The sequence below is a fragment of the Oxyura jamaicensis genome, chromosome 10, assembly GCF_011077185.1.
Source record: "Oxyura jamaicensis isolate SHBP4307 breed ruddy duck chromosome 10, BPBGC_Ojam_1.0, whole genome shotgun sequence".
NCBI lineage: Eukaryota > Metazoa > Chordata > Aves > Anseriformes > Anatidae > Oxyura > Oxyura jamaicensis.
In genome coordinates, this window is record NC_048902.1 from 2,195,111 (window position 1) to 2,210,145 (window position 15,035).

Consider the following 15,035-nt stretch of genomic DNA (forward strand, 5'->3'; position numbering starts at 1 on the left):
TTTTAAAAATATCTAAGGAAAAAAACCAATGACAGCATCTTGCATTTCACATTTCACTGTGTGCATTCCATTTGCTCATGTCTATCCATTAATAATTCATACTATTGCATGGAGATGCTAAACATCTAACAAGACATCGATCATCCTAAGCATTTTCTTAGTTAATGTGCCTTAGCTTGAGCATGTTCACAGACAGAGTTATTTCTCTTAAGAAATTCCCCCAAGACTGCTTATCTCTGGTGAATCATTTCCTTATACAAGGTTCCAGGCAGAGACCAGAGGAGGGCCACAAAGATAACTAAGGGCCTGGAGCATCTCTGCTCTGAAAAACGGCTGAGAAACCTGGGTCTGTTCAGCCTGGAAAAGAGAAGACTGAGAGTGATCTATCAGTGTTTATAAATATTTAAAGTGTGGGAGAGAAATGGATGGGGCCAGGCTCTTTTCAGTGGTGTGCAGTGATTAGACAATGGTCAGTGGCCAAAAACTCAAACACAGCAAGTTCCATACAAACATGCATAAGAACTTTACAGGGAGGGTCACAGAGCACTGGAACAGGCTGCCCAGAGAAGTTGTGGAGTCTCCTTCTCTGGAAATATTCAGAACCTGCCTGGACACTTTCCTTCTCAACCTACTGTAGGGAACCTGCTTTTAGCAGGGGGCTTGGACTTGATGGTCTCCAAAGGTCCCTTCTAATCCCTACGATTCTGTGATTCCTTAACTTCAGCTACAACTTGGATCTACACATGTAGGCAAAGACACGAAAGACAGAAAATAATTCAGATCAGGTTTTCTGCTTGGCCATGACATCAGAATTACAGCATCTCCTGAGCTGCCCGTAGAACCGAGATCCTGAGCAGTAGGGAACTGTACATGTTATCCCGCAGTCTCCTGACAGTGCCTGTGCTCCCAAGCCAATGGCTTTGGGACTTGACTACAGTTAGCACAACCTTTGTTGTACACAAATGAAACATTACAGTCTGAGCTAATTATTGCCAATTATGTCTTCTGTCATTTTTCCCCTCTGAAACTGTGTACATCTCATATAAGTTTGCTTTCTCAATTTAACTTCCACGATGACATCTTACTAAAATTTATTCAACAACTACCAGTATTACAAAGCTGAAAAGATTTACAGCAGTATTGCTATAAAAATTACTTTGTTATGTGAAATACTTTAACAACACTGTAACATTACCCCATTTCTCACACCATTTCATAAATACTGCACAAAATAATGATTACAGCACTTCCCAGTAAATGGATTAAAAATGAAATTTTATAACATAGTCAGTCTGGTTTTTTTTGATGCCTACAAAAGTAAGAATTGATCTCCTTTCTGAATGCTTATGTTAGCCCCCAAACAATTACTGCAACTGAAGGGTAGAAGTTAGTGCAGTAGCTCTCTTACCTCCATTATGGGGTTGGAAGCCAAGACTTTTTCCTCAACATTGGCTTCACTGGCAGATCCACTGACCGTGGCGAAGTACCTCATGGCATACTTGGCAGACACCGTCTTCCCTGCCCCAGATTCTCCACTGACAATGATTGACTGATTTCGCTCATCTCTGAAACACAACGACACATTGATTACCAGCTATTCTCTCAAGGACGCTTACGTTTTATGTCCCCAGCTTGGCAACAATCATTCCACCATAAATGTTAGCAATACAGCAATAATGTAAAGCATGTGGCAGAAACAAAGCTGTCAGTCATAAAGCTCCCTGAATGGCTAATTGGGCTGCTGGTGACCAGGATGTTCATTCGGGACAGAGGCTGCCCCTGCAGTTCAAGCAGCCATCATTTTGTTCTACAAAACCTGACTAAAACACCTGCTACCACCATAACACTATGTTCTTCTGCAGCTACTTCTATTCAGAGTGTCTGATAAAGCACCCCACTAATCAGTGCTCATTAGTAAAAATCATTAATGCTATCTTACAGACAGATAAGCCAAGAGCAGAGTTAGCAACAGAAACCCTTCATCCTTCTGATCTAATCACCAACTTTTCCCAGAATTGTTTTGAATCTGAAAAATTGAAGCAGGACTGTTCAGGACACAAGTAGCAGCTCTGGAGCAGAGGATCCCTTTGTTGTAAATGATATTTCTTCTCATTATAAAAATAAATTGTAAAAAAGGGATCTTAATTTGCTAGGCAAGCAATTTTCTCTCACCCCAAAGAGGCCTCTACCCATAAACCCTGACTGTATGACTGAAAAATAGACTACAAAACAGCAGTGACAGAAATTAGCATTTCTATAGCCTGGCTCTTTTTTAAAATAATAATAAAAAACAACATACATGATTTATACCATACTGTATATTTCCAAAATTTAAAAGAATATTTCAAATTCCTCCTGTGAGCTGGGCGAGTTTAACTCTGTCTTACATACTGGAAAATGGATAAAGAAGGAATAAAAATTTACCCCAAAGATTTAGAAAGCTGGGTGGGGCTTGAACTGCAGAGTGTAGCCAAGCCCCAGACCAAGCTACACTTACGGTACTGTAATGGTGGATAAAAGCTCAGGCATGCATTTATGTTCAAACAGCATATATGAAGTCTGCACAGCCTCCAAATGCCTGCTGAGGCCACAAGTAAATGCTGTGCAGGGGAAGTGAAGAATCATGCATGAAAAATCTATCCTTGGTTTCTGTACCCTCAAGGCCCTCCAGGAGGTGTGGGGTTCTACTGACATTTAAAAAAAAAAGGTGCTGATGAAAATAAGAAGCTAAATTACAGATCACATGGTTGCTCTCAAGCTGTTACATATCTTCAAAAGCATCCCCAAGCCTCCAGATAAGAGCACAACTCCAGCATCTACTTCATGCTGCACACGGATGTAAGCTAAAGGGAGCCCCTGGTAACATCTCCTGTCTGCGAGAGCCAAGGTGTGATTCATCTAACCAAAGGAATTCATTGGGTAAAGCGGGTTCTTCACATTCTGGTGAAAGGAAATGGCTGGGTGCTGCTTTAAATGTAATATGAAAGTGTTAAGAAGATCAAAGCAACCTAATTTTGTGTTCTCAACTTCCCTTTAACACATAGGATAGGTGTGAATGACTACAGCACAGTTCACACATTCGCATACATCAAGCTGTCGGTCTCAGTGGGAAAAGTGGGAAAGCGTAACTACGCAGCTTGGTGCCAGGTTATGGATAGCCCAGGTTAGGTACGCCGAACTGCCAGGGATGCCAGCCCTGGGCATGGGGAAACTAAAACATGGGCCTGATGAGACACCTCCTTTACAAAGGGCATCAAGCCTGCTTGAGCGAGGCCTGCGGCGGTAGGGCAGCTCACAGTAGAGATGAAGACTTCCATCTGGGAAAGGAAGAAGAAACACTCTTGCTTCTTCCTCATTCCCTGCTCCCAGAGTTCATCCGGGGCAGATACACATGCCTGTGGCTCTGCACGTCAGGGGCCAGAGTGAATTGTGCTGGTGCTCACATCCAAAAAGAGATGCAGAAGGACATGAGAGAAGTCCAACCGAAAGCATAACATTTAGGCCTAAATGGGACAATGGACAACACACAGCCTTCCTCTCACACAGACAGTTCCTGCAATGAGTCAGTAACAGAGAATAATTTCTTCACAGAACCAGCAGTTTTTCTTCCCCCGGTGCTCTTTGACGTACAAAAAAATCCCCAAACCAATACCATTATAAAATAGGAAACTTCTGGTCTGATTTCAGGAGCTGCCTAGCACAGGAGGTCAGCAATAACAAAACAAGCTTTTCATTTGTAGATCACCAGCTCTGTTTCATGTATTAAATGTTGCTAAATATGTGAAGATTTGTTAAACTCAAGTCCTATGAAGTGGATCCTCTCTGACGATTAATGTTATTTTTAGCTTAGTTCCCAAAGTACGGAAGGCTTTCAAACAACAAAGTAATGCAACCTCAGTAATACACTTTAACTAAACTGTCAGGAAAAAAACAAAACAAAACAAAACAAAACACCATACTGTACTGCCAAGAGAGAGACAAAAAATAAGTGTGTCTCATGGTAGTTGTCACTTCCCTGAAGGATCAGCTCCAGTAGCTGAGAAATCCTACACAAGTTCCATCTACTGCTCCAGCTGTGAGGCACGAAGGTACACGTAGTGAGAGTGGCAGGATTCGATGATATATCAAGTTTATTACTGCTATTTAAGAAGCACTTTCCAAAATTATCAGGTGATTTACAGAAATATCTTCTGGAGCTGTTACGAAATAGGATCCTCGTGTTTTGAATACTAATAGGAAACTGGTAAAAGCACATTAACATTTTAGACCCGAGAAGGTCCCCCAAATCCTCCCAGCCTTCTGTTTACAAAGATGCTTTACTACTCCTATAGAGAAACAACGGCTTCATTTCAGAGAATGAACCCACACCCATGCCTCATCTTGCAGCCTTTCCAAAGCTATCAGTACTGAATTGCCAGTCACTGACCCATCTCTCCTCGTCCAACAGCTAATTCCAACAGAGACACTTTACCCAGTCTAGTCTGTATCAAAGCCTGCCTCAAAACTGCCTCGAGGCCCTCCCTTATTATTTCAGTCCAGACAAGCACTGAAAAAACAAAACCAAACAATGTGCTTGACTTCCTTCCTTGCACAACTGGCATACTTTTAATGAAGAAGGTGGAGAAATTAGCAGAAACTGAGTGGAATTAGCACAAACCAAGACAGAGGGCAGACCATCCAGCATGTATGTGTGAGCACACAAAGCTTTTGTCACCGGGTTGGACATTCAGGAACAGCAGGAAAACACTCATCTCTTCAGAGGACTTCCATGTTTACAAAGGCGATAATGAAAAACGAGGCTGAAATAATTCCTCCTGAAGAATACTGTTGCTAACTAGCCTGGAGTACCCTCTCCCCACACCAAGAGATATGAAGGTCTCCTCTTCCCATGGCCCTCCTGCACGTGCTCAAAATAAAGGATCCATTCCTATATTCCTGTGTAAGTACATATACACACACCTTTTAGAAATTTGCTTAGAGAAGGTACAGCTGGCTCTGTGTGAGCCAGAAAAGTTGCTGTCCTCTATTCTGCATTGAATATTTGTATTTGCAAAAGCTAAGGCAGTCATGAGAAACAAAGGCCTCTCACTGTCTGCAGCCAGAGCCTCTGGCATCGCCCTGCCAGCGCTCCATTCACTCTCAGACTCCCTTGTTCTCACGAGTACATCAGTCTATTGTTTGGATTTAACACACTGGAGTTGCCATCCTCTAGCACATTATTCTTTGTGCTTTTTGGCACAGAGAGAGGAAAACACAGCAAAACATCCACGATTGCATCCAATGCCCAGAGAAGGTGTGAGGACAGCGTAACACAGCACCCCACAGCAGGGTCAGTGGCTGCTGCCACAATCCCAGACAAGACTTGGCACATGAACATCCGACGAGGCAGCAAGATACTCAAGTCTTCAGAGAAGGAAGGCTGGTCCTTCCTGGCAGCCATGGCACTACGGCAGAGAGGTCTTCTACATCGCTGAACTTCAAGGAAACAGAATGCCACATAACTGGGAAAGAAAACACCAGCTAACAGACTTTGAATACATTGGACAGTGCATACAATGCGCAGAGGATGTATTTTGGTTTAGTACAAACAACAGTCTAAAATACCTCTGCTTATGCCAAATGAGATTTTCATAATCAGTCTGTATTAAAAAACAAAGAAACAAACAGAAAACACAAAGAACATTTGAGTTCTTCCTTGCAGATAGAAATAACAACTTTGAAGTTATTTTCAGTTAAATCACTAGTCCTCAACCTCTGACCTGACGTTCTGAGCACTTAACATGTCACCAGTCAGAAAAAAAGCACTATAATTAAACTTTTCAGCCAATAAAACAAGTAAGTAGGGCAACAGTGTTGTGTGTGACACCACTTAGCAGTCTGATGCCACTCTCTGTTATCTGTGCAATACGTCTCCATATTCCTGCTTCTTCTCAGTGTAAAGCACATAATCAGATGGTTTTAAAATGAAGATTACTTCTGAATGGAGCGAACTTTTTAATTATGCTTTTACAACGAGAGCTGAAGAAAAGCAAACTGGGAGATGAGAAGCTGGAGTCCTCTTTCACTGAAAGGTAGATAATGATCACATCCAATGATACAGAAGTACATTACAGTGATATGATACTAAGCCAAACTATCTTGAAAACAGGCATTTAATCACAACAGACCGAAACAGATCGACTGTGAACAGCCTACCATTCACAGAAACGTGAAGCATTACGTTCAGGTCTTGTTCAAGATCACAGTCAGCTTTTGCCATTTCTGAACAGCGCACATGGCAAAGGGAATGACAGAAACCAAAATAAAACTCAGGGTTTGCGATGATAGGCCTGGCCATTTCAGAAACAAAATGATGGGCTGAGATTGCTTTCAGCAGCAGGGGGCTTGGTTCAGAAATCTTCCATATCCTCCTCTCAGGCCTACACTTAAAGCACCACGTAATGATAACAGCTAGTTCTTGTCAAATAGTGACACCCTATGGAATAAATAACTGATAAGGAAAATAGTGTTATCTATCACAAAAGTAATGTCTAACTTTGAAAGGCAATGTTCAGTCACTGTATCCAACCTATACACAGCTCTATTCTGTGGCGAGTAATGGTCATAGAATGAGCAATAAATGTCACTCATTTTTCATCATCATAATTCCAACAGGAGACAAACAGATTTGTGCATAGGCTGGTAAATTTTAAATACAATTTTGCTTTACCTACAAAATCCTGTTGACAAGGCAATATGTTTATGAGGCATTTTAACGTCAGAGTGCCAGAACAGAATAGATGTAGACTTCCTTACCTAACTACTGCAAGCTTGAGATTACAACCTACATTTCAGCAGGGCTTTTTTTGTGCTTTGAAAAAACATTGCAAAATTCAATACTGAAGACAGCTTCTGCTCAAAGGAGATTCAGCACTGGAAAAAAAGAGTTCTACAAACTGACTTGAGATACCTTACATGCAGAAAAGGGTTTTGCAGAATACAAATGAAATGGCAGTGCACAAGAAACCAGAAAGTGGCTTAGAAAAAAATAATCGCATTTTCAAGACATGAAAAAAACTTTGTTGAGGATGTGCATACATCTTAACGCTTAAATTTAATAGCACTGACTACTATTAACTTTAAATTCTGTATTTCATAGAAATTGAAGAGAGATGCTTTCAAAAGGGCTCCGAATGGAAGCTCTACTCCCATGAGGTCACAGCTGCCAACCTTAGTGGAAGCAAGAGTAACACTGGACACATCAGAGGTGCCCAGTGACAAAGTGCTGCAAAAAGCCCTACTGATCATTGCTAACTGTCATCAACTTTAAATTTCAGCCAGCCAATTGAAAAATTGAGACAAATAAGGAAAAAAAGTGTAAGGATATAAACATTAACAGTTAATAACACTAAAGGCAGAGCTGCCAATTTTCAATTTTTATTCCTTAGGATAGTTGTACCTTTCTGAACCTGGTTCCCTCAAAAACCAAACTAGCTTACTGCGTTACTGCCATTATTTCATAGCAAACTGTCCAAACATCAGGATAATCAAGACATATAGATTGAAAAATCCCTACAGATTACTTACATTTTTCCTCTATACATACCAAAAGAAAGTCCCTCTTTGAAGCAGGAACACTAAAACAGTTAAAAACCCATCAATACATATTTCAGAGGGGATTAAAGAAGCTTGGAGCTATTCAATTTAATCATCAAAGCACAACATGTTTTTGTGTTTTACTCCTTCCTATGACTGATGCATTGGAGGTATCACTTGGTCTTGTCTTTCAGACTCATGACTCTAAAGCAAATAATGTCAAATAGATGTATATAAGCACACACAGCACAAAAACATCAGCCTGGGAAAACAAACAAAAAGAATACAGAATTATTGACATCAGCCTCAATACACATATCAATCCATCCTTACCCCAGCCACCAGCATCTCTGCCTGGCCAAAGTGTATCATTAACAGCTGATTTTAAAAGATTTTGATGTGGACTTCAAACATTTGCCTGTGATGCACTACTTCAAAGCTGAGCTGTCTTAATGTCACATAACATAGATGAGATTGGCAGCAGAGATCAGAGTGAGACATCCTTCGTTGAAATTGAGAGACCAAATAGAGATATTTGATGAGAAGAACATTAGTGCTTACTTTGCCTTTCATCCCAAATCATCTACATCTGTTAACTCTGAGGACACTGCCACGGTGCTGATGTTTTTTAGAGAAGCTTCTTGTCAGTGTAGCTTGAGGGAAAAATATGGCCTGAAGGTGGCCAGAGCTCAGAGGTTTAATTACATCTACTACCATTTTTCGTGGGGTGGAGTTGCTATGGGTTTCTTGTTTTAATTTAGAGTAACATGTTTAGGTAAAGGCTAAGGGCACCGTCCCCATGTCATATGACAGATTCATTTTTTATTTAAATAAAAACTGTACAAACTGCTGTTCAAGGCCTGATCCTGCGATCCGTAAATACCAAACCTCCTACTGCTTCAGTGCAAGACCAAGACCAAGATAAATAGCTTATTTAATCCAACAGTCTCATCAACCCGATCTCACTGTTGCTACTCTACTGCAATTCTACAGTAATGAAGTAGACTTGTAAGCCTGAAATTGCTTTAGATTTTTCAAAACTGAACCCTGATCAACGGATGTTAACGACTAACCTGACGCAAACTCCCAGGAAAGGAATCTGTGACTCAGGGAACATTTGGGACAGTTTCTGTTCTAAGCATACACACATGATTACCATTTACATCAATGTGAATCGTGCCCATCAAAGACAGAAAAGGAACCTGACTTTGTTTTCTGAGTGACACATCATCCTACAGCTGAATTACAGCAGCAGGAAAGCTAACTCAAGAGAAGTTGAAAAATAATGACATCAATGAAAGGTCAGATAGGATTAATTCTAAAAGGCTGGCATGTTTGAAATCTTGTTGTACTTCCATCAGCTGCAGCTACTCCAAGAGTTGCAGGATTAAACACTAAGCACTAACACAAACTTAGCTTAAACTAAGTGAGACATTTTACCTTCTGAAGATTTTCAGACTGTGCAAGAATACATATACACATGTGCAGCTGGCATGATTAAGTGTCTCCAGCAAGGCAAGCATAACACTGAACCAAGTAGGCACCCTATTTTTTGCAATCAATCTCTCAATATCCCAGCTGCATATTTGTGACAGCATATGACCAAAATAATCTGTAGTATCTGGAGCCAGAACATTCACACATCTTTGTATCTGAGAGCATGACTAAACAAATACATTTATTAAAGATGTTTCCTTCTGTGAGGCAGCTATAGAAAAAACAAGAGCACAGAAAAATTTATCAAATAATTTTCCCATTGATAAGATGAAATAAAACAAGTTTATACAATGCACTGAAAAGAAAACCAGCATGGAAGTGCTAAATATTGTAACTGTTTTATCAGTGTTCCCAAATAACTTAGAAGTAATGATGTTACGGGAATAGAGAAATGCATCTAATATGCCACCTGTTCCAAACAGCTTTTTACAGCCTTGGAGTAATTATCAACACAAAAGATTTCAAATTCCTTTCTGTGAAATCCATCAGCTTTCATCAAGATAAAGTAAGAATTCTCTGCAGTATCGAATTCTTTGTGACCTTTGCAGAAAACAACTTGACTAACTCACTAAGAAATTTAGGAAGGAACTTCCCAGCCCCCGCAGGCTGAAGGGAGCACAGTCTGCAAAGGACTGTGCATTTTCCAATATCAGAAACAGGATGAGTAGTAGAAGAACATCTGGGAAAGAACAAAACATTGAGGTGCTATCAGAGAAACAGAAGTGTAAATCCCTGGCATATGGATAATAAGATTTTGCACACCTCATCTGAAGACTCACTAAATAGGTCTCACTTCAATAAATTGAATTGGATGGATCATTTTCTAAAACACCAGTGATTGCAAACTTAAAACCAAAATGTTTCCTAGAACACTCTTCTTCAGCACAAAACATGGTTTTGGAGAGAGGAAAGGATTTTATATTCCTGTAATTCACACTACATTGTTGGACATGGCCAAAGTGCATGTGCAGGTGAAGGACACAGTATACACCAATGCATTTCTCTACAGGAAATTTTGGACAGAAATGTGGTAACCTTAGTCACAGTGGCCTTTCAGCACAGAAATGCAAACAATAGCTCAGAACAAGCTATTGCATTTCACAGCTCAGTATGCTAACCATGAATAAAAATAACATCGCTCTGTGTCTGTAATACAGGCACAAGGTCTAAAGCAATGTGAAACAGACCAGTCGCACAAATGCACACGCAATGTCTGTATTTACTACATGCCTTTTTGGAATCCAAAGTTTTAGCAAATTTCCTGGGGATTTATATATTATATACTATATATTCAGATTGTATGCAATATCCCAGACAGAGGGATATCCTCTACGCACACTTGGAAGCCCCTTCCAGCCTGCTCTTTTGCAGCTCCCAAGCACCTATTCACAGCTACAGTCTGCACGTCTGTCTGCACTGCAAGAGCCCCTCACCCCTCTGAGCCCTGCAGTCACACAGAGCTCACCGCCCATGCTCTCACCAGCACCAGCTCTCTCTGTCCTGCGTCGGCCTGGGTGCCACGCTCACTGCTTGGCCCACCACAGCCCCGTTCTGCATCTATTGGTACACCTATTTGCTTTTCTGAAGGACCAAAATTGCCTTTTACACTTGTCCCAAAATAAAAGACAGCTGTAAAAGCCTCCAGCTCGGGAAGGTTTAACACAGCACAGTGTCGTGTGGCAGCAAGCGAGGCCGTGCACATGAAGCGGCTCTTGTTCACTTGGAAATTCAGCACCGTGTCTGCCAGGAGCCGTTACAGGAACTGGCCACTCTACAAGCCCAGGATTTGATTTTCAACCAGAAGTAATTTAGCTGATAAATAAATAAATAAGAATTCATTCGGCAGTTTTCCAGTGCTCTCGGATCAAGGCAGAACAGCAGCAGCTTCAGGGAGGTGCCAGGCCGGGGCCGCCTGCCCGCCACTTCTCACAGCGGCAGCGTTTTTGCCCTTCATTAACCTTCTGAACAAGCTATTTTAATCACAAAAATCTTTGCAGCCCTAAATACGTTCCATTATCCCCTGGTTTCTGGATTTGGCTTTCTGGCCTCCTTTATGGGAAAAGCACCCTGGTTTTGCACTTCCCAGCGCAGCCGACAGCCCACATGGACGAAGGCCTCTCTCCGCTCCCTCTACTGGGCCGGCTGGGCCTGCCTGGGAGGTGTCCTCCTTTGGGAGAAGTCTCCTCTGCACCGTCAGCACCGATAAATGCCAGCCCTGTGCTCTGCCTTCACCTGCACCGCTCCTTCCTGCAGAGCTGCATCATCCCCACTGAGGGAGCCTACAAACCCGCCCGCCTTGGCACATCCCACAGGGTGCGGCCTGACACGGTGAATTACCTCTTCCACTCTCAGAGGGCTGTTGTGTGGAGTAACAAGCTGACTTTTGTAAAAAATAAAATAAAAAAACGTACAGAATGCTGTATCAGTATTAAGGATTATTACTAGAGACTAAAGGGCTTTGAACCATTCTGTGTCAATGTGATGGGGGGAATTACAAGAGTTAGTTACTAGTGCTGTGCCCAGCAGGAAGTGTCACTTCTTGTGCAGAACAGCAGTTAGGTTTCTCGGTCTGTCCCACCTGCACACCCTGTACCATCAGTTTATTTTGACTATCTGGATCTCACGTGCTCCAACCTGAAACATCCTGCTCTTTGCATAAACCATGCTCCAACAATTCAGACGTGTTCAGCTGCACCTTGAGTCACAACAATTCGTACTGATTAATCAGTAAATTAATTCTTTGTAAAGAGTATTCGTTTTAATAGGCATGAAATATTAGCCCAACAAACCATCTTCCTTAACCACATTCCTAAATACATTTCTAGTTTAACTGCTCATTAAACATAACAGCATTTCTCACTGACATCCTGTTCAGCTGCTGGACAAAAGAGGAAGTTCTGAGCACAGGAACTGGAGGCTGGAAGCTCCGTGTTGGGATCCAACTCTGGGGTGACAAGAGGCATGGCCACAGCACACCATCTCCACCTTAGTGCTTTTTTTCTATGCAAGCGGAAAATGATATACTGGCATTAGACAGACTAGTGAATGTAGAGTGCCTGGAAAACACAAAGTCTTCTCTAAAGGCAAACAATATCTGTTGCCTGGCACAGAGATACCTTAAGTCTGCAGGAAACAAAGTCATGAAAAACCTAGCATGTTAATTTTTGTATGTTGAAAACAAAAAAAGCTACAGGAGAATATTGCTGTGAAACCCATTCAAGTGCAGCACTATCAATCATGTACATTTTATTGTCAAGCTGGTGGGATCAAACCATCAGACACTGGATTAGGATATTTCCAGCTCTCTATGTCTGTTTCAACAAATGGAAAAAATAGTAGTGATCTCCTCTGTAAAGGACTTTGAGATCTGCTCGTGGAAAGTGCCACACAAAGGTGAAAATTACCATTATATATAAGCTGATTCAGCTGCAAACTCAGCTACTACAAAACTCCACAAGTTCTGAAACATCTTATGGTCCTGTTCAACAACAACTTGGTAAAAACATTCTGCAACACTCTCAAGAACAGCACATATACCTTTTTCAGTGAACAAATTGCACCACTTGCCATTTCAATAGTATCCAGGAAAAACAGCTCTGGACTGTACAAACACCAAAAGGTGAAAAGATAATGAATTGATGGTAACATCTCTCGACACATACAAATGAAGAAAACTGAGGTCAGCACATGCTGCAAAATCATGACAGATTGCACACCAGAGGAGCACAAAGATGAGCCAGCACTATGGAAGTGATTTATCTGGGGATTAGTCAGAGGTCACTCTAGCAGTAGTTTACCAAAGCTCATCGCTTAGCTACCAGCAGGACACCTCACATGAACTCCAGCTTCCAGCTACAACCATGCTTAACCCTTCTGTTGCCTAAAAATAATCACTGCTCAAACAAGTAGGTCCTTGATGCTGTATCAGCTTGAGTAGTCTACCTGCTGTCTTATACTCGGTATTACCACAAAATGTCAGACCAAAGCATAACGGTTACTTCCTTAATCCAAAATCATCCGTTTTCACCAGAAATGACAATTTCCCTTTTCATTCTAATTTTAACAGCAAAGCCCCAAAATAATAATCTCTCTTCGAGGTATTTCATTGGAAAAGTCGTATGTCACAGTCATACGTCAAAGCAGGCAGCTGTACGCCTGCACAGTGCCACGGCAGGCTCTTGTTTTGTAACTGCATACAGACCTGTGACACATTGTTCATCATCCCTCTCCCAGTTTCTGCTGGCTTTGAACAGAGGATCCATTTGTGAGACAATGGGAAAGCAGAAGCTGACCAAAAGTGCATTTTTATAACAGGACATCAGCTTGGGATGGCTGGGATAACTGGAGATTGTCAGTCAAGGTGCTTTTAAAACACCTACTCACCAGCTCACCAAGCTTCCTTTTTAACAAAAAGTAATATAAATAAATCTTCACGTAGCTCAGAGCCATCAGACACATGCCATAAAACTGACAAAACAGATAGGCAGCCTACTTATTAAAGATAATTTAATGAAAAAAATACATGCTAACATTGAATAAATCATTATGCTTTGTCCAAAAACAAAAAAACAAACCTTCAGAGACTGACTCTTAAAACACTATTGCTTTCCATCCTAGCACTCACCGAGTTTTATAGGGGTCTCACCAGTATGTGATTCTGTTTGCAGATGTCACTCAACTTGCACTTTGCTTAACAACTTTACTAATTAATCAGAAAACAAAGACTAATTTCATTTATTAAATTGAAGAGCACTGACCTCTGCTCTATCTGTCACCAGCTACAATAGGAATGGAACAAAACAGACCAACAAAGTATTGATAAAACCCTTGATAACCTATTGAAAACCCCTGGTGCCGCCCCAGCACGCTGCAGACTAACTGCCCAGGCACTTTGCTGTGGTGGAAAAAGGAAAAGAAACATAAATCCAAACCGAAAGTAGTCCTAAGAAGTTGTGCATGTTTTACTGGGCTGCAGTAACAAAAATCAGTTATTTGATGATCATGTGTGGGTAAAGAAGAGCCATGTTGTTTTTACTAATCTTCCATCTTTTTGTATTGTATGTACTGAAGACACAACGTAAATACTTAGTTTACTATGACTAGCTGTCATGGGTCATTTTGTTTGGCTAAAGAAGACAGAAAATCATGTAGTTAAAAACCAAACACAAGAGAAGAGTTTCTCAGTCACGGTAAAGGAAGCAATAAGCTGGCAAGAACAAATTCTAAATCGTTGAATTATAAATAACAAGAAGACTTAAGGACTAAATATTTATGTGTTGAAGCTTTATGGATACGAGCATCATGACTAATGATTCCAGTCATCATTTAAACATGGAGTTAGGACAGATTAGAAGCAGCAGAAAAATAAATCTCAGCATGTATATGCTAAATACAGATTGCTGCCATAAATATAGCTACCATATGAATAGTTGATGCAATTATTGAATCATTAATGGAAGTCACATACAATTGCATTTTCGTTTTTAATGACCAACAGCAGAACTGTAAATATTCACATTTTTTTTTTCTTTTAACTTCCTAATTCAGGAGTAAAAAGTGATTTATTTAGAGTGCAGAAATTATCACTGATATTAAAGGGTAGGAAGCAACTAAGGAACTGGAAACAGCATTCAAAAACCTCATTCAACTAGCAAACACCCAGTAAGTCTAAATGACAGGAGAAATTCTTAAAAATAAACAAACAAAAAGAGAGAAAAAAGAAGCATTAAGAAAATAAATAAGCAATGGAATTATTACTTCAGTGTTGAGGAATAGAGAGAAAAGGCAATAAACATTAGGAAAGTAAATAAACAATGAAATAGTTACTTCAGTGTAGAGAAATGCTATGAATTTTCATTGCGTGCTCAGATTTCACTTTGCACCTATGAAAGTACTGTCATTTATTCATAAAAGAATAACAACAACATCTATAACATGTTGTAGGCACACAAAGGAATTAATTC

At 40.7% G+C, this 15,035-nt stretch overlaps 1 protein-coding gene across 1 annotated transcript in view; it reads right to left on the reverse strand.

Annotated features, from left to right (window-relative positions):
* The window catches only part of MYO5A (myosin VA), a 99,489-nt gene that overhangs the window by 57,209 nt on the left and 27,245 nt on the right, over nucleotides 1-15,035 (reverse strand). The window contains exon 6 of the mRNA XM_035335927.1: nucleotides 1,409-1,565. Coding sequence (XP_035191818.1) covers nucleotides 1,409-1,565 — 157 coding nt within the window. The remainder of the gene's footprint in view (nucleotides 1-1,408; nucleotides 1,566-15,035) is intronic.